Source organism: Epinephelus fuscoguttatus, linkage group LG8 (assembly GCF_011397635.1).
Source record: "Epinephelus fuscoguttatus linkage group LG8, E.fuscoguttatus.final_Chr_v1".
Lineage (NCBI taxonomy): Eukaryota > Metazoa > Chordata > Actinopteri > Perciformes > Serranidae > Epinephelus > Epinephelus fuscoguttatus.
The window spans coordinates 21,870,573-21,889,140 of record NC_064759.1 but is presented as its reverse complement, the minus strand read 5'-3'; the positions used below and the strand labels follow the sequence as shown (position 1 = coordinate 21,889,140).

At 39.4% G+C, this 18,568-nt stretch overlaps 1 protein-coding gene and 1 long non-coding RNA gene across 6 annotated transcripts in view; one reads left to right on the top strand and one right to left on the bottom strand.

The window, feature by feature from the left end:
* LOC125893362 (uncharacterized) overlaps positions 1 to 18,568 on the bottom strand; it is a 92,150-nt gene that overhangs the window by 31,824 nt on the left and 41,758 nt on the right. The gene's annotated exons all lie outside the window — the stretch shown is intronic.
* Positions 1,813 to 17,317, top strand: LOC125893346 (sialic acid-binding Ig-like lectin 10). 2 transcript variants are annotated; one of them, XM_049583945.1, is made up of 10 exons: positions 8,131 to 8,281; positions 10,241 to 10,355; positions 10,632 to 11,033; positions 11,322 to 11,642; positions 11,811 to 12,155; positions 13,589 to 13,870; positions 13,973 to 14,254; positions 14,458 to 14,569; positions 14,650 to 14,716; positions 16,094 to 17,317. In XM_049583945.1, exons 2-10 carry the CDS (start codon positions 10,295 to 10,297, stop codon positions 16,490 to 16,492), a joined length of 2,271 nt encoding a protein of 756 aa, XP_049439902.1. In that variant the 5' UTR covers positions 8,131 to 8,281; positions 10,241 to 10,294; the 3' UTR covers positions 16,493 to 17,317. The 2 variants fall into 2 exon arrangements, with proteins under 2 accessions (XP_049439903.1, XP_049439902.1); XM_049583946.1 differs by lacking the exons at positions 8,131 to 8,281; positions 10,241 to 10,355 and adding an exon at positions 1,813 to 1,873.

Here is an 18,568-nt window from a genome sequence, read left to right as displayed (position 1 = left end):
GCCAGGAGAATTTTAAAATGCATATCAAAGAAAAGTTTGGGTCGTAGGAGGATAATGCATGAGAAATAATTCTTAAACACACACTTAAGTTGAAACGATGTAACCTCTGGTGAGACTTTATCAGCAACTTAATTAATTATGTCAGTGGTTGGGCATCGTGCTTAATCTGCAACTCAGACTTGCTAGTCAGCTTCCTTTTTTTAAAAAAAATACATGGCCAATATAATGTTCACTTGACCACTATTACCTAACCAGCATAAAGGCGCCTTTCAAGGCACTCAAGGTCACCTTACAGAACAAGTAAAAGACAATTGTTTTTAAAAGGGGTAAAAGACACATCAAACATCAACACAGTAAAATGTGAAATCTGCAGCAGAGCAATGGCAATTAAAGAAAATAGGCCTATTAAAAAAGGTGGGTTTTCAGGCGGGATTTGAAAATGGATAATGAGTCAAAGTTCCTGATGTCAGGAGGGAGGAGGTTCCAGAGGCGTGGGGCAGAGCGGCTGAAGGCTCTGGACCCCATGGTGGACAGACAGGCAGAGGGCACAATGAGGCTGATGGAAGAGGCCAACCTGAGTGTTGATGTGGAGGAGGTCAGAGAGGTATGGGGGAGCGAGGTTACGAATGGACTTGAAAGCGTGGAGCAGAATTTTCAAGTCCATGCAGTATCTGACCGGAAGCCAGTGAAGTTGTTGTAGGGTAGGTGTGATGTGACTGATGGACGGAGTTCTGGACCAAATGGAGCTTATGGATGGTCTTTTGGGGCAGACCAAAGAAAAGGGAGTTACAGTAATCCAGGTGGGATGTAACCAGAGTGTGGACCAGGATGGCAGTGCTGTTGAGGGTGAGGGATGGACGGAGACGATTAATAATGCATAGATGGAAATAGGCTGACCAGGTAGTGTTATTGATGTGGGATTGGAATGACAGAGTGCTGTCAAGGATGTCACCCAGACTCTTAACCTGAGGGGAGTTGTCAATGGGGATGGTGAAACTGGGAGTGTTAGTGAGAGTGGATTTAGAGCCATCGAGGAAAACATGACAGGTATTAGCCAGTAACATGTATAGTAACACAAGTCTGATTATGATGTGTATTATTGAAGCAATATATGAAGAAGCTGTAAATGACAAAGTATTATACAATATTAACACTGTCACATAAAAAACAGTGAGTGGAAACAGTGTCAGTGTGTCACTCGCAGAGGACGAGAACAGGGACACTCCCTAAATCCTTTTTGTTGCAAAAAGAGGACAGAAATAGAAAACTGAGGAGGGCAAGGGTCAGTTCAGAGCAGAAACACTGCAGAGATCACTGTGGAGAGAAGAGAGCAGCAGAACAAGATATATAGAGGTAAAACAAAACATTTACCTTATCTTATAAAATGGCTTTGAATCATAAATTAGAATAGAGAAACTGTGCTTGTGGTTGGGAGGATTACAGATATTTACTTTGTTGAAGTTAGTGTTTGTCATACTTGGGGCTGGAATATTGCAGAGGTTGTAGATCTTTATTGTTTCAGAGCTGTGTTGAGCTATTGTAACTTTGCTTTTCTACATAGCACATTTCTACAACAGATTTCACAAACTGCTTCACAATAAGTAACACAGTGCCCCCGCCCTGTGTGATGTGGTAACGAAATTAAATGAAGCAACTGTGGAATTACTGAATGTGCAACAGCCTTCTGTTAAGAGTGAGGTCAATGGTGGAGTTTCCTTTGTTTCAGTCTCATCAACTGTACTTCCTGCATGTTTGCTGCACTTTCAGTGTGAAGTCTGTGGTGTTGTGGGGAAAGACTGACATCAGATCAGGATGTTTGGTCTCATCTGGGCAACTCTGCTTTTCTCTGTGAGAGGCAGCAATGCTGACACAGGTATGTTGTTATAACGCCAGAATTAAGGGTAATACTTCACAAAATAGTTATCAATAATTTGTCATGATAAATGTCCTGTCAGAGGTATTCCAAATGCAATATATTCATGCTTGGTCAGTAACCCCTCACCTCAAAATATGATTGCTAGGTACCCTCCTGTGTCTGTTTTGGAAGTTCAGGGATGGTGTATCAATTTACACTCTTAACATTTATCGTGTCTTTTCAAAATAAACTTCTGTTTTTACAGGAAATTCACAGTTTCTGTTTATTTCTGCATGTCTTTTTCAAAATAAACTTAGAACATGAGTAAAACCTTTTTGGGTTAAGCAACAAAAGCATGTGGTTATATTTAAAAAAAAAAAAAAAAAAAAAGGATTGGCTTAAAATAAGCCTGTTTGTTACAAACATAACAACGTCGCCTGACATGTGTCAGTAGCATAGTATGCTACACATACTAGCACAGTACTTCGTTATTGAAATAACTCAGTCTCTGCAGTTAAAGTCCAGTTTGTTTGACGAATCCCCCTCCTCTCCTGCCCAACCACAGACTGTATAAAATAATGTATGCAACTGAGGTGATGTAACCCACTGGTTTGTGGACTCCTGTTTTGAAGCCTTAAGTTTGGCATTTAGGCCATCACTATCTTTGTTCTTTAGAGCCAGAAGTGACCATATTTGGTTCGGTTCACTCACTCAAGTTTGTTTGCCCCCTAAGGGCGGTTCGTTCGGGCAGGTGTGAACACAGCAATAGCGTTTATAGACTTTAACAGAGATACACTTTCAGATTTATAATGATATGATCATATTGCTTTACTATACACTTCTGTTTTCCAAAGCACAATACATTATGAGGCCATTATGACTCATAAAGATTTGTTTACATCCCTTTTTTTAAGGAAGGTCCTTTGCAGCAGTGTGGACCTCACAGTGCAGTACTTCCCTGGGCTCTTGCTGGTGTATCTCAAAGTGTGAATGTCCTCTACACTATCTCCATGATATTCCTTTGGTATGTTATTACTTCTGCTTCTGCTTTCTCTCTCTCCAAAGGAAAGCAAGAACAAAGGTGACACCAAATCAAGAGGACAGAACTTACATGTCTCTGCAGAAAACAGACAGATCACTAGAGTATGATGTTATTGGCCAAACTCAGGACTCTAGACGTGTTAAAGCTCCTTTGCCATCATTCAGTTTGTATGAATGTATAGATGCATCAGTGGTTCAAGAGCAGGATGTTATTGGCCAACCTCAGGACTAACAAATGGCAGCTTCCACCATGTCTTCACAGTCTATTGGGATGACTTTCAGCCAGCTCCGATACAGGATTTCTTGCACTGGATTTGATATATTGTTTTTAAAAAATCGTGTGCCTTCATTTAATGTATGAAAGTATAGCTGCATCAGAAGTTCACCTTCAACAGAAATAGTTTTTTTAGTTTTTTCATTTTTTTCAGCACTTTTTAAGCAAGAGGCGCACAATGCTTTTGAATGCCCAAGCTTCAGATTAAATACTGTACGTATATATGAGCCATACCATTGACCTGACTGATGGATTTGCAGCCTACTCCAAGGTGTCTATAGATATAACCAAGTTAAATTTCAAACTTTTAAAGACCTTTTAATACCACCTTATATGAAATTGGAGACCAAACCTGCAGTGGAAATACACATTACATATACTGTGTGTGTGTGTGTGTGTGTGTGTGTGTGTGTGTGTGTGTGTGTGTGTGAGATGCACATGTGTAAGAACTCTTTCCAAGTAAACACACTGATGTCAGTTCAAACAGTAAGGAAAAATGCCAACAATTGGGTGAGTTTAAGATTAATGTGTTTCATGTAAAAGGAAAATCATTGTCATATTGTGATCACTGTCATAAATGCTATTTATTATTACAGTTCTTTGGTCTGTCCAATGATTGTAAACAGTCACTGGGTCTGTCGGCCTGGAGACATTTCCGTGGTAATGTGACCAAAAATATTTGACCCGTGAAATCAGAATTTAAGACAATTTAAGACTTGTTAAGGCCTTATTTTAAGAAAACTTAATTTAAGACATTTTAAGACCTTTGAAGGACCTGTAAACACCCTGTATTTGCATATTATTGTTATCTTAGATTTTTATATTTGCACTTGTTCCACTCTGTATTGCAACAGCTGCACAGCAGTTACCCTCAGGATACTTTATAAACACAATTATAACCTCATCTCATCTCATCTCATCTCATGGTAGGAAGGTAGGTAGGAAGCTAAAAGGCAAGAACATGATCAACATTTAAGATAGTGCCATGAGATTAAAAAAAAAACAGCAATCAACTCTACAACATAGGCATAAGAAAATATATTATTTGTATATGTATTTTCTGTTGTTTTATGTTATGTTATTCCATTTTTTTTATTTTATTACCTATATATTTATTTTTTGCCTTGTCAAATGCTGTCAAATTGGTGGCGATTATTTCCTTTTTGTTTGTCTGTCTATTTGCATGCAGTAGTTTGAACTCTCAGGGCCTCCGTACCAATCACTCAGGTCTACAGGTGGTGTTGATGTCCGTTGATTAGTAACTTTATGCGCAGGTGTGGAACTTCAAGACTCTGAAACAAACTTTGAAGCTTTTATTTGTTTATTCTTATTCATGTAAATATTTACTCAATTAATTATTTTATTTATATTATCGGTGAAAAATAGCAACACCCTTCGGGCAGTTTGATAACTTTTCCAAAATATATGGAGCATTTGTGTTGGAAGACAACAACTGTAGTTGGACTTAATATCACATGGTTGCTTGTTATTTTGCCGACATGAACAGGTCGCAGTTCTTCAAACTCCGGTAAGTAACAAACTGAAACACACCCACTCCTCTCCTCTCTCCTGTCTTATCCAGCCTCTGCTGTATGTAACATAACATAGTTGTGTACCTGTTGCTGATGCTGTAGTGTAAGAAGTAACGTTATTAAAGCAGCAACAAAACAGTATAAAATACTACATTAGCGTACAAGTTAAAGCTCTGCATTCAAATATTTGACATTACCTAAAACATTTTACTGTTCTAGCTTGTACATGTGACTCAGTGTGTACTATATGTTATTTATAGATATTTCCACCTATAACAGTTCACTTTATAGGTTTTGTATAAAAAAAATACATATCAACCAAGTAGCTAAGTACACACCAGTCATAAATTATAGGACATGGAGTGAAAAGTATAATATTTCTGAAGAAGGCCATAAAATGGAAACACAAGTACAGGTTTCTCTAAATTGTGTTTAAATACAGTACTTGAGTAAATGTACTCAGTTACTTCTCACCACTTGTCAGCTATAAAGTCACATCTTCTGCCATGTGTGATTTCTGATAGTTTGTAGCCCGGTTGTTATTTGTTGAGGTATTTTACATCTCTGCTCTGGATTGTTGTGCTGTGTAATGCACAAATGATTTATACTACATGTTGACGGTTTATGTATCCTGTAGGCCAGATGTCAGTACTAAATTTGTTTAAATTAGATCCTGCAGTTGATAAGTCTGATATATTTGAAAGTCACATTTTGCACCACTATTAAGGACTTTACTCGCTTCTCCATATTATTCCCACACCATGTCAGTGCTAGTAATAACACACAACTTTCCCTTTACCATCAGTTTGAGTATACATGCTACCTTCAACCCTTTACTGCCTTCTTTTTGCATGCATGCTTATGCGTCATACCGGTTTCTAGGAGTGGGAATCAACAAAGACCCCCTGATACAATATCATCAGGATACTTAACACATGTTCCAACATTATTGTGACTTCAGATGTCTTGCAATATGCTGAGTATTGCAATAACATATTGTTGTTGGAGCCACAATATAGTTTGTTTGTGTATTCTGTCCTTATCTAAACAAGATAAAAGTAAATATACACATGCAGTTATTAAACTGAACACAGGGTGGAGCATGCATGTGCATGTGTTGTCGAAGCATGTTGAAAAGTCATAATGATTACAAATGGGCAATGCTGTTGCCCCTCTGTGTTATAATGAGCATGTGTATATTGTATTGAGAGTAAATGAAAATCCAAAGAATTCAAGTGCACTGGACATTGGTTTATTGTTAGCCCAGAACATTCATCCGGAACAAGTTCACGCGTTCGCTCAGTGGCTTGTTTAGACATTTTGTTTTGTTATAAAGTAATTGCAATTGTGATACATATTGCAATGTATTACCTTTTTTCAAAACTTAGTTAACAGGTGTTTTTATCTAATAAGATAGTATCAGTCACACTTGTTAAGTCATCACACGTTCACCATTTTTATAGCAGCAACATGTATCTTGTGAACTGAAAAAACGTTTATTCTAGATGGCTACCAAAAGTTATTTTGTATTTGCAACATTAATAATTACTACAATAAAATATCAATACAATAGTGTCACACAAAATATCACAATACTGTAATGTATTACTGTAATTTTTATTGCAGCAACATGCATCTAGTGAACTGAAAAAGCAATTACTCTCAGTCTACCAAAAGTTTAATTTGTATTTGCAACAATCATAATTACTACAATAAAATATCAGAATTTATTGTTTATCTATCAATACAATATTGCCACACAAAATATCACGATACTATAATGTATTGATTTTGTTTCCACCACCCCTACCAGTTTCTACCCATAACTTTAATGAGCACTTAAATCAGTATGTAGTGCCAGAAACAATGTCTGTGCAGTAACCCTGTAACACTTAAAGATCCACTTACTTCTTACTCACAGGCTAGTTAACATGTCGGGCAGGAAATCCAAAGTGTGGGATCATTTTTAGAAGGTGAAGGACGAACCCAAGGTGATATGTAAACTCATCTTCATTGGTCGACTACAAACATGACGTATCATCTGAAACATGGAAGTAGCTACATGCCCATTAGCCACTTAGCACAATCATTACTGCTTTGCCGACAGCGTCATTAACAGGCGGCTCGCTCAGTGTGTGACGTGCACTTGTAGATAAAATATAGGCCTATATTAATGAAGGTTCATTAGTACGGTTTTGTATTTCTCTGTAATGTAGCACAGTGTTAACAATGTTACTGATACTATTCTTTCTCACACCTTCAACTCAAACCATTGTGTTGCCCCGCCCAAAATATATCATTTAATAATTGAATTAATATCGTAAACATGCGGGCGACTAGTTGACTAATGACCCTAAATGATGACTATTGGTCAACTAGGAAAATTCTTAGTCATGGGCAGCCCTACTGTCTCCCATTTGTTGCATTTATGGATAATCAGCAATGATGTCCGTGACTCCATTTTAATATATCCTACATTCTGTTTCTTTCCCTTCACTGTGGGCTCTGCTCTGAAGTTTCACCGCTGTCCATTGAGCATAGGCCCGCCCTCCTGCAAACAGGCAGTGACGGAGAGAAGAGAGGCAGCAGACTGACCAGCTGTCGTGACTCGTGGCATTAATTTCTTTCATTTTGTGATAGGCTATAAATATGTCCATATCAGTAAAAATGTCTAAAGCTCATCATTCATATCAACATATTTTTTTATTGTATTTTTATTCTTTATCAAGATCGCTCTGTCGCCCACCCCTACCTTAAAGTGCAAACAGGAAGTTACCAAGAACACAGTGGTGCTGTATAAAGCAGTGTTTAAATACTGTAGATAAACACTACAGTGACAAATTTGCTTAGTGTTTCCTTAGAGACCCCATGCAGTTGATATGGGGAAATGCTGAGCAGCTTCCCAGTTCAGTATTTCAATACCTATAACTACCTGTGACCATATCCGTCACAAGTTATCATTTTAATGCAGGAGTAAAACAATGTTCATCTGATCATCATCACTCAACTCGCAGATTTTAACAAGTAACACAGATCATTTACAACTATGCACAGCATATGTGTTGTGCATCATTAAAGCAATTTAATTAGATATACTGTATTTCCAATCAATTGTTTAATATAAACCCTTAAAAAACAAACAGTCAGATTAAAAAAAAGAGAAGTGTTCAGTGCTTTCACTAGTTTGTGGTTTCTCAAGATGTTATTTGGGGGGAAAAAATCACATATTTACATCACTTCCCTATTTCAAAATACTCACATTACTTTGATCATGGAGAGGATACAATAAAATAAAAAAAACAGCAACTTAAAACATTTTTGATAATTCAATTTTAAAGGTACAGGTTTATAATTAGATATATGATACACATACTGTAATGTAATGACGTAAGTGTACATAAGCTTGTCAGTCTAAGGAGAGGAGAAATGTTGCTCAGCAGCGTGTGGGGAAACTTCTTAAACCTGATTGTTGCACAAAGAGGGAAGAAATAAAAAAGTGAGGAGAGGAAGAACCAGTTCAGAGCAGAAATATTCTGACCAGTGTGGAGAGAAGACCACAGGACAGTGACACAGAAAGAGGTAAAACATTTATATAACATTTATATTTATGTTTAGGATATATTTTGGGGCTGTTAATTAAAGTTGTCGAAGTGATTCATTCTTCCCTGACTAATATAATAAACATCTTTTTGTATATTTTTTTGATTTGCTAGTAAAGTTGGACTGTGCTTGATCAAGAGTGCTTTGGCGTAGGAGTATCAGTTTGTTTTCGTCACAGTTGGTGCGTTCAGTAAGTGATTCTGGGGGTACAAAGCTGCAGTTGCTGTGTAGATTATTGTAGAAAAGATCCTTTACAGTATAAAGGATGTTTTGAGAGCAGATATCGCTAAAGCTGTGGTTACACTTGTCTTTTCAATGCAACTTTTGTGATTAGATGCACCAGATTGAAACTGAGCAATGTCCGCACATCATGTGTCCACACTTGACATTTCAGTGTGACCTAGCTGATTGGATATGGATTAGGTGTATTGCTGCATGGATGGATGGATTTGTGGTTGTCCACAAACAGGACATGCAAAAATGTGTTTTCTGTTTTAAAAGTACAAACACACAAAGATAGCAAGTACTCACCCATTTTTTTAAGTGGATACATCTCCACTAGGCTGTGGACTGTGATTTGTGGTTTGCTTATATTAGCACATAGCTGACCTGAGCAAACAGCTAAACAGTACATAGATGGTTGTCACTGTTTGTACTTTAATATATCTACTTTATTTTACTGTCTCATGTTTGCTGTCAGGGGCGGCACGGTGGTGTGGTGGTTAGCACTCTCGCCTCACAGCAAGAGGGTTGCCAGTTCGATCCCGGGCGTGGGAGCCCTTCTGTGCGGAGTTTGCATGTTCTCCCCGTGTCAGCGTGGGTTCTCTCCGGGCACTCCGGCTTCCTCCCACAGTCCAAAGACATGCAGATTTGGGGACTAGGTTAATTGGAGACTCTAAATTGTCCGTAGGTGTGAATGTGAGCGTGAATGGTTGTTTGTCTCTATGCGATAGTCTGGCGACCTGTCCAGGGTGTACCCTGCCTCTCGCCTGATGTAGCTGGGATAGGCTCCAGCCCCCCCGCGACCCTCAAGAGGATGAAGCGGTTAGAAGATGAATGAATGAATGAATGTTTGCTGTCAGCTGTATGTGAATACTTAACATTCCCTTATTTTGCTGCTAAATAACAAAATAACAGGGGACTTTTATTGTGAAAAAATTACAGCAAAAAGTAGCAAAAGGACTCCCGCACACTGTCCAACTTGCAATAAATCATTTATTTGCGACGTTTCGGTACGAGACCTAGTGTGCAGGAGTCCTTTTGCTACTTTTTGATCTTTTTTCTCCAACGCACCTGTCTTGTTTTATAGATGTGTGAAGTGTTTCCTTTGTTCGAAAAAATTACAGCAAAATAATATGAGCTCTTTAGCTGTGGATCAACCCTTTGCTTTAAACCTCATCGACTAAAGACAAGCCATCATCAATTGAAGACACACTTTGAAGCAGGTAGCCCTGTTGTAATGGAAATATAAATCCAGTCCATGCTGGGCTGACGTGCCGAGTTCAGCGGATTCAAACCAAGACAATAGGTCTTGCAACAGCCCTGCTCTTTCTTTAGCTCTCTGGAGAGGAACTCCCCTGTGTGGGGGAGGTTGACCTACGTTATAAATTGACCGGATTGTGCATACATGCTGTCCACACCTCACTGAGATCCAAACTTAGTGCGAGCCAGGCCTCAGACTGATCAGATCCCAGTGCAGTCAAGTTCTGATCTAGCCTTGACAGTTAATGCATCCTGGCATGATTGGATTACATAAGTCACATTAAAATGACAAGTGTAACTGAAACCTACGTGCCGTACCACAACAAATGTCAGGGTAAAGTTTGTTAATCTCGCAACTAAAGAATAACTAAACCTGCAACATCCTGCATTCTTGTCTGTGATGTCAGCTGTGGAGCTTCCTTTGGTTTAGTTCCTCTATCTTCACTGTATTTTCAGGGTAAAGTTTATCCTGTGGAGGGAGAGACTTTCTGTCTCAAACATCAAATCAAGATGTTTGTTGTCATCCTGGTGACCCTGCTGTTCTCTGTGAGAGGCAGCAATGCTGACACAGGTTTGTATCTCTTAATATAATCTTGTTATGATGCTGACATTAAAGATATGAATGACATAGATAGATATAATCTGCCGTGATTAATGTCCTTAAAGATATTTAATTAAATTTAGTTCCAATGCCATAGTAGCATTCCTTACAGCAAGAAAAATTTTAAATGCTGAAATTATGATGCATTCAAAAACAGTCATAGTAGCCTTCCTTCATAATTTATCAAATATGGTGCATTATCAAAATTTAAATATTTTAATATTCTTTCATTGTCTTTATTAACAGGTGCAGATTTGGGAAGACAATTCTGTAACAGAGGATACTGTATCACTCTCAGTGAAGGAGAAATAACAGCAGAGGCCGGACTCTGTGTTGTGATACCGTGTCTTTTCACCACTGGATATGGCTTTATACCCCAACATATAGTTTGGTACAAATGTGAACCATCTAAACCAAAATGTGATTCAGACATTATATTTAACACCAACAGAAATAACGAAGTTCAGTCTGGGTTCAAAGGACGAGTGTCACTGTTGGAGCCTGATGTGTATCAGGGGAACTGCAGCATCATCGTCAATGACCTCACAGAGTCCGACTCTGGATCATATCAACTCAGAGTAAATGGTTTCCTGTATGGGAGGGGAGTTGGATATACATTCTCTTCAAGAGCAAGAGTCTCTGTTAAAGGTACAAAGAGCTACAACAAATATATTCAGTGAAGATGTTTATTGTTGTGCCTATAAACTGCAACAGTATGTTTGGTGAATTTATGTTCTCAGTGGAGCATGAAGTAATGTTTTGCATGTGTTGACCTCTCATGGCAACCAGAGGAACTGCAGCAGTTCCTGATAAACTCCTACTTATTGCCACATTGAAATGTTTAACAAATAATCTGATTATTTTGGCCCATATTTAAGTGAACGATAACCCTCAAGCTGCTCACCTGATTCCACTCATGAACTGTTCTCCCATTAGGTCTGACCCAGAGGCCCACAGTGATGATTCCTCCTCTGACAGAGGGACAGCAGACCACACTGACCTGCACTGCTCCTGGTCTCTGCTCTGGATCTGTTCCTGAAATCACCTGGATGTGGGGAGGAGCAGGAGAGGCAGACTCTCACATCACAGGAAACATCACTGCTTTCAAGACTGAGAATCTGACTGCTGTCACTCAGAGACACAGCTCAACTTTGACCTTGAACCCTTCAGCTAAACACCACGGCACCGATGTCACCTGTAAGGTCAGCTTCACAAACAGCATCTCAACAGAGGAGACAGTGACTCTGAACGTGACCTGTGAGTAACACATACTGTACTTTATTCACAGCTTTACTTTTTACTATCTGAGATGCTTGATATGAGATGTTCTGTCATGTCATTTCTGATGCTTTGCTCAGGTGTGTTGGATTTTTTAGTGGTGCCATTATATTGTATATAATACAATATACAATTTTTGTCTCATAGATGTGAAGGAAGTTAACATCACTGGGAATACAAGTGTGAAGGAGGGTGAGGCTCTGAGTCTGATCTGCAGTGTTGAAAGTTTCCCTCCAGCTCTCATTACATGGACTAAATATTCTGATGAAAAGCAAAATAAAACAGAAACTATTCTGCAGAATGACACTGTTACTGACCTGCAGAACAACACTGTTACTGACCTGCAGAACGACACTGAGACCTTCCAGAAAAAAAGTGGAATGGACACCTTTTCCATTCTTAACGTGACAACAGCAGATGCTGGACTGTACATCTGCACAGCAAAACATCAGAACAACACCCTGATGGGAAAAGTTAATGTCACAGTGATATGTAAGTACACTGTACAACTCTTCTACGACAGAAAACATCTTGTAGTTTTTTCTTTTTGGATTCTTCTAATCCAGGAACTGAAGCTATTCATTCTGTTTAGGGCACCTTATTATTCCTGCCAAATTCATCCTGAATAACTTCCACAGCTCCGCCCCTTTAGTTTATAATGTTTTTTTTTTTTTAAATAGTCCTAGGACCTATGAAGGCTTCCAGATGGTTCTCAGCTCTACCGGAGCCACATGTTTAAAAAAAATAAAAATCTTGTCTGTTAAAGCCACTCTGTGGGGAGTTTGAAAAGCTTTAAAGTTTGGCGCCCTCCAGTGGTAATGGCAAAATACCATACAAAACAAAAAACACAGACAATACATATAAACAATAACTTTTACACACAGTTACTTCATATTATTTGTTAATGTTATGTACAGTTGACATTATTTCTATTATATATAAAACAAACAAACAAAATGAACTCACCACAACTATCTTGGTTAGTTTTTCCACAGTTACAGCAATCACCAAGTCTGGTTTTTGAAATAACTCCTTAATTCAGAGTTAGATGTGAAAATATGCTCTCTGTACACACCAGTCATCCCTACTGTTTCTCTAGGTGTGTCAGCTGCCCGCTGAACAGCGGCTCTCAGTCATTCTTTGGTGGCAAACCATTACATTAGCAAAATAAAATGACAAAAATCAGTCATAAAAATCACCCAAATAAGTAAATAAAATAAAATATACAAGTACCAATGTAATGTATGTAATCCCCGAACCATGAAGGTTTGTAAGCTATTACATGTATCCTATACTTAAGCTTTAATCTGATTATGTAGTTTTTGTTGTACTGCACAATTACATGGACGATACTGCTTTGAGGAGCTGCTTGCTGTCAGTCAGCAGGTTGACGTGCAAAAGCTTGTGTAGCCAGAGAGTGGAAAAATAGTTGCCAGTACAGGCCATATGCTCAAACTGAAGTACCTGCTTTTCCACTGATCGTTGAGAAAAGGAAAATTGCAAATTTCCAAATAATGTTATTTGGATAAATGCATCACACTTTGGGAATCTTTCAGAAATTTTTATTTTCTTGCCTGTAAAAAATTAAAACTCACAGCTAAACTAACAGCTTTTGGGCAAATAAAGAGTGATTGGCTCTTGTGAGAGTGAGTGGCAACACTCAGCAAAGTAACCACACTTCTGCTCTAAAACAGAAGCAATACTGCAAAATGGCACGATGTGGAAGTGCCTTTTTTCAGGCAAAGGAGAAGGTTAATGATTGTCTTTAAATATTGTAAGTTGTTATGATGTATGTAATGACTTTGCCTTTAAAATGTCATTAATTCAATGTATTCTGTATTTAATTTGAGAAAAATCTTGTATCTGTTTCTGACCTCTTTGTCATATCTCGACTTAAGATATTAGCTTTAAAATTTGCTTCACAGATATGAGGAAACTTGTAATCACTGGAGACACAACCGTTGAGAAAGGAGATGCTTTAAATCTGACCTGCAGTGTTGAAAGTTTTCCTCCGTCTCATGTCACATGGACTGTACGTGGTTCCAACACAAACCTGCAGAGTGGACCTGATAGTGACTTACAGAAGGACACTGGATCAGCCACACTCTTCATCCCTGATGTGACAGCAGAACATTCTGGACAGTACATCTGTACAGCACAACACCTGGACACAACTGTGACTACATATGCTGATATCACTGTGACTTGTAAGTACACCTTAATAATCTTCTGAAAAAGGAATTTCATGATCACATTTTACACTATCTGCTTTTAGTTGTGATGTTGTAATTCTGCTTGTGTGTTTACAGGGTTTTCAAAGATCTTGGAAACCTCTGGATGTGTGGTTCAGTCAGAGGTCCTGACTTGTGTGTGCATCAGTGAGGGGTTTCCTTTGCCCACCATCAAATGGCCGCTGTTGAAGAATCACACTGAGTACTCTGTCGTTACCACTGTGTCAAACCACACGGTCAACAGCACCGCCACTGTGACTGTAAAAGACCACAGCACTTCTGTTGAGTGTGTCAGCAGCAACACAAATGGGGAAGCAAAAGAAAACCTCACCATTCGAAATGACATCTCAGATCAAGATGGTACGTGTTCTCAAATAAAACACATCAGCAACTGTAGACCACTGCTTTATGACATTTTTAGTGCCTCTTTTTTTTTTTTACTGTTACCTTTGTCCTCACATAACTGTTGGACAAGCCTTCAAAAGGAAATAAGCCATTGCATGTCTTTTTTAGTGTTCAGAACAACATGAACAGCAACATTTTTCTTTTGTTCATGACTGCAGGTCAAACCAGTGAAAGACAGAATATTGTTTCGTGGCCTGAAGTCATCATTGCCTTTTTGATTGGGGTAGTTCTTTCAGCAGTCCTTTGCTGTTTGGCAAACAAATGTCACAGGTACACTGTTGAATTCCATAATGAATTTCTGATTTGTTTGTGGATATTATCACACTTTAACTTTTACATTTTTCCCACAGAAAAAAACAGAGCTCTGGAAATCTGGATGAGACTCTGGAGGTGGTGACCAGTCAAGAGTATCCACTAGTATGTACATTCATTCAACTAAGCAACAAAGAAACTCCTAGGAGAAACGATCCCCTCTTCTTAAACACAGACATAGACATTACATTATAGTTACCTCAACAATAACAAAAATGCAGCAGTGAAAGAAGAGGTTGGGGTAGTAGAGGGAGCTTCAGCATTAGCAGATTAATAGAAGTGTCAGATATTAAGGACCTGAATGGGATTGGATGTTACTACTCAGCTTGTAGCCAAGCAGCTTATAAGGAGTCACTGATGGTGAAATGTGAATAAAGCAGCCATTATCAGTCAACTCAAGCAAGCATAACTTTCGTGTTCTGCCTGAACTGTTATGTGCCAGACAAGGAAGCCAGGACCCAGTTGCAGAGTTAAGTTCAAGAAAGTTTATTTACAAAGTAGCAACAAAAAATCAGTTCACAGAAAAATACAAGCAAAACAAAGTATCAACCAAAACTCTTTCTGAGGGAAAAGTAACAACAGAAAAGGCTAAACTGAAAATCACCATTAACATGGGAAAAAGAGCAAGAACAAAAGTGCAACAAAAAGAGTGACAAGGCACAAAAACTCACTAAACCTGGAGATCAAACACTGGAGCATAAGCACGTGGCGGGAGGCAGGAGATCACTGAGAGCACGAGCTAATACTAGAGCAAAGAGAATAATCCAGCACTGGAGACAAAGAGAGTGTGTCTTAAGAAGCCGGCTAATTAGGCAGAACGAGCTGCAGGTGTGCCGGGAGCCCAGTGCTCCCGGAGATCGCCCTGCCCCTCGGCACTCACTCTGCAGGGAGAGGGAGAGAAGGATCAGATAGCAGCCAACACAGTTGCACAGAAAATCAGGACCACAACATGAACAAACTCCCTGTATTTTACTGCAGCATGTACATGTATAGCTGTCAGCAAAGCCAAAAGAAAATTAAAGGCAAGACATTTACATCACAAAACAGAAAAATTTCACCACCTCTAAATTGATAGCACTTTGAAATGCTTTCTCAGTCAATGAAGCAATGAACTAAATAGAAAAGCCTCTTGTGTTTCATGTCATTTTGCGTTTTTTTGTTTTTCCTTTAGAAATTAACCAGAAAGTTACTGGTTCATAGGTGTATGGCTATCAAAAGCAAATTTAACCGAAACTGACATCCCTAATTGCATTACCACCTACATGTAACATGTACATTTCAAGTCTTGCCTTATGCTGATTTTTTTTTTAACAGTGTAGAAATGAATTAGCACTTGAAAAATAAAAGATTATGGTATGACTTGAAAGAAATGGTTGGAGGTAATGTAAATATACCAAAGAGAGATTTCATGCTCAACATACACAGTTTTGATGCTTGTAGCAGCTGCTAAATAAGTTGTATAAATTATGTTGTACCCAACAGATAGATGTTGGTCAAGCAGTGGAAGATGATCAGACCTACTATCAAGAGGCAGCTGAAGAAGGGGGAGCTGTGGCAGCAGAGAAAGCAACGTCTGATCTCAATGGTGGACCAAAAGATGTGGAGTACGCCAGCATTGATTTCTCAGTGATGAAAAGGAGGAGTCCCAGGGAGGCAGCAAAGAAGCAGGAGACCACGGAGACAGAGTATGCTGAAGTTAAGAAAACAGTGAAAAAGAAAACAGAAGAGAATGGTAAAGAGGAAGGTGAAGTTTTGGAGGGCAAAGAGGAGCAGGTGATGATCGAGGAGGATGAGGAGAGTAAACAGTATGTTTCTGAAAAGGAGGAAGGGGAGGAAATGGCAGTGTACTCCAGTGTGAAGGATGTAATGGATGAGATGTGAGGACAGCTGCATTGTGGAGTTGCTTGAGGATAACGTTTCTTTGCTCTTATCAGATGTAATTGAGTGATGATGGATTGTTATTCTGGTGAATGAATGGCGGTTATGTGAATGGTTTCCACCACAAAGCTGTGATCCCCAAACACCAAATTCAGCATGCCGTATACTGAAGTGGCGAAGATGCTTCACACCTCTATGTTAGGAGCTGTGCAAATCCATTCATTCAAGCAAAAGTGGACTGGAAGTTGGACAGAATTTCCTTATGTGTTATTGTGTTTTAGTTTTCATGAACTTACCGGATAAGTTTACCTACATCCATGAACAAGTCGACACTGCCATTATGGCAGCAGCTTGTAAAGGGACAGCCATCTCCATTCTCTCTTCTCTGAGAGCCAAAGTGATCTTTTGTTTGGTGCTTTTGATTTAACAAAGATAAATATGTCAGCCCACATTTCTTTGCCTCAGGCAAAAATTAACCCTCACTTTTAAGTGGTTACTCTCATGCACATGGACATACGTAGATTCAAAAATAACGTGGATAACTTCTAAAGTTGCAGTTGCTGTGGTACAAAATTCTGTCATTCTGTTTCCATGAATAGTTTTTTCTGATTTGCAGTTTTCTAATTTAGACTGCTGAAGGTGCACATTGGCTTCAGTTGAACTTTAAGACACATTTTTTTCCCCCAAAAAATGAGGACTGTAGATTGTTCCCCCCATCTGTTACAGTGGAACTGCATTAGGATGGGTCCTGTTCAGGACCAGTTTTTACTGTAAACTTGTGTGAATGTATGCAATTTATTTAAAATATGAAGAATTTTTAAATACAAATCAGTATGCTGTCTTTTTTATTATTATTATTATTATTATTATTATTATTATTATTATTATTTTCAAAATTTGGCTTTTTATTTAACCTATGACTTCAAACTGATGAAACATTTGGCCCAACTTGTCTCAATATGTTCTTTAAGAAGTCAAGGATTTTTAATGTGTTACAGGGCTGGGCTGTCTTGGCTGACATGCGTTTTCAGTGTCGCATGAAGACTGGAGTGGCATACCGGGGTCGGTGGTCCCATTTTCAAAAAAGGGGACCAGAATGTGTGCTCCAATTATGGGTGTATCACATTGCTCAGCCTCCCAGGAAAGTTTACTCCAGGGTGCTGGAAAGATTCAGGAGTAGCAATGCGGACTCCATCCTGGTTGTGAAACAGTGGACCAGCTCTCTACCCTTGCAAGGCTGCTGGAGGGGTCGTGGGAGTGCCAGTATACATGTGTTTTGTGAACTTGCAGAAGGCTTACGACTGCGTCCCTTGGGGAGTCTTGTGGGGGGTACTGTGGGATTATAGGGTACTGGGGTTGCTTGGACCAGCCATCCAGTCCCCATATGACCAAAGTGAAAGCTGCGTCCACATACATAGCATAAAGTCAAACACGTCCTCACTGGGTGTTTGCCTCTGCCAAGGTTGTCCCTTGTTGCCCAACCTGTTTTTGATATTCATGGACAGGATCTTGAAGCGCAGTCTGGGAGATGAAGGGGTCCGGTTTAGGGACCTCAGAATTGCATCTCTGCTTTTTGCAGAAGATGTGGTTCTGTTGGCTTCATCACACCATGACCTCCAGCATGCACTGGAGCAGTTTGCAGCCAAGTGTGAAGCAGTCAGGATGAGAGTCAGCACCTCCAAATCTGAGGCCATGGTTCTCTGCGGGAAACCAGAAGATTGCCCCCTGTGGGTTGGGAGAAAGTTACTGCCTTAAGCGAGGGAGTTAAAGTATCTAGGGGTCTTGTTCAGGAGTGAGGGTAAAATGGAGCGTGAGATGGATCGGCGGTTTGGTGTGGCTTTTGCAGTGATGTGAGTAGTGCGCCGGACCATCGTGGTGAGGAGGGAGCTGAGCCTGAAGCTTTCAGTTTACCGGTGCATCTACTTCCAAACCGTCACCTATGGTCATGAGCTTTGGTTAATGACCGAAAGAATGAGATTGCAGATACAATCAGCCGAAATGAGTTTCTTCCGTGGGGTGGCTGGGCTCACCCTTAGAGATAGGGTGAGGAGTTTGGACATCCAGAGGGAGCTCAGAGTA

Coding starts and splice junctions, on each gene's coding strand:
- LOC125893346 (XM_049583946.1), top strand. CDS start 1,813: ATGTTTGGTCTCATCTGGGCAACTCTGCTTTTCTCTGTGAGAGGCAGC. Junction 11,643..11,810: donor AGTGACTCTGAACGTGACCT/GTGAGTAACACA, acceptor TTTGTCTCATAG/ATGTGAAGGAAGTTAACATC. Junction 12,156..13,588: donor AGTTAATGTCACAGTGATAT/GTAAGTACACTG, acceptor TTTGCTTCACAG/ATATGAGGAAACTTGTAATC.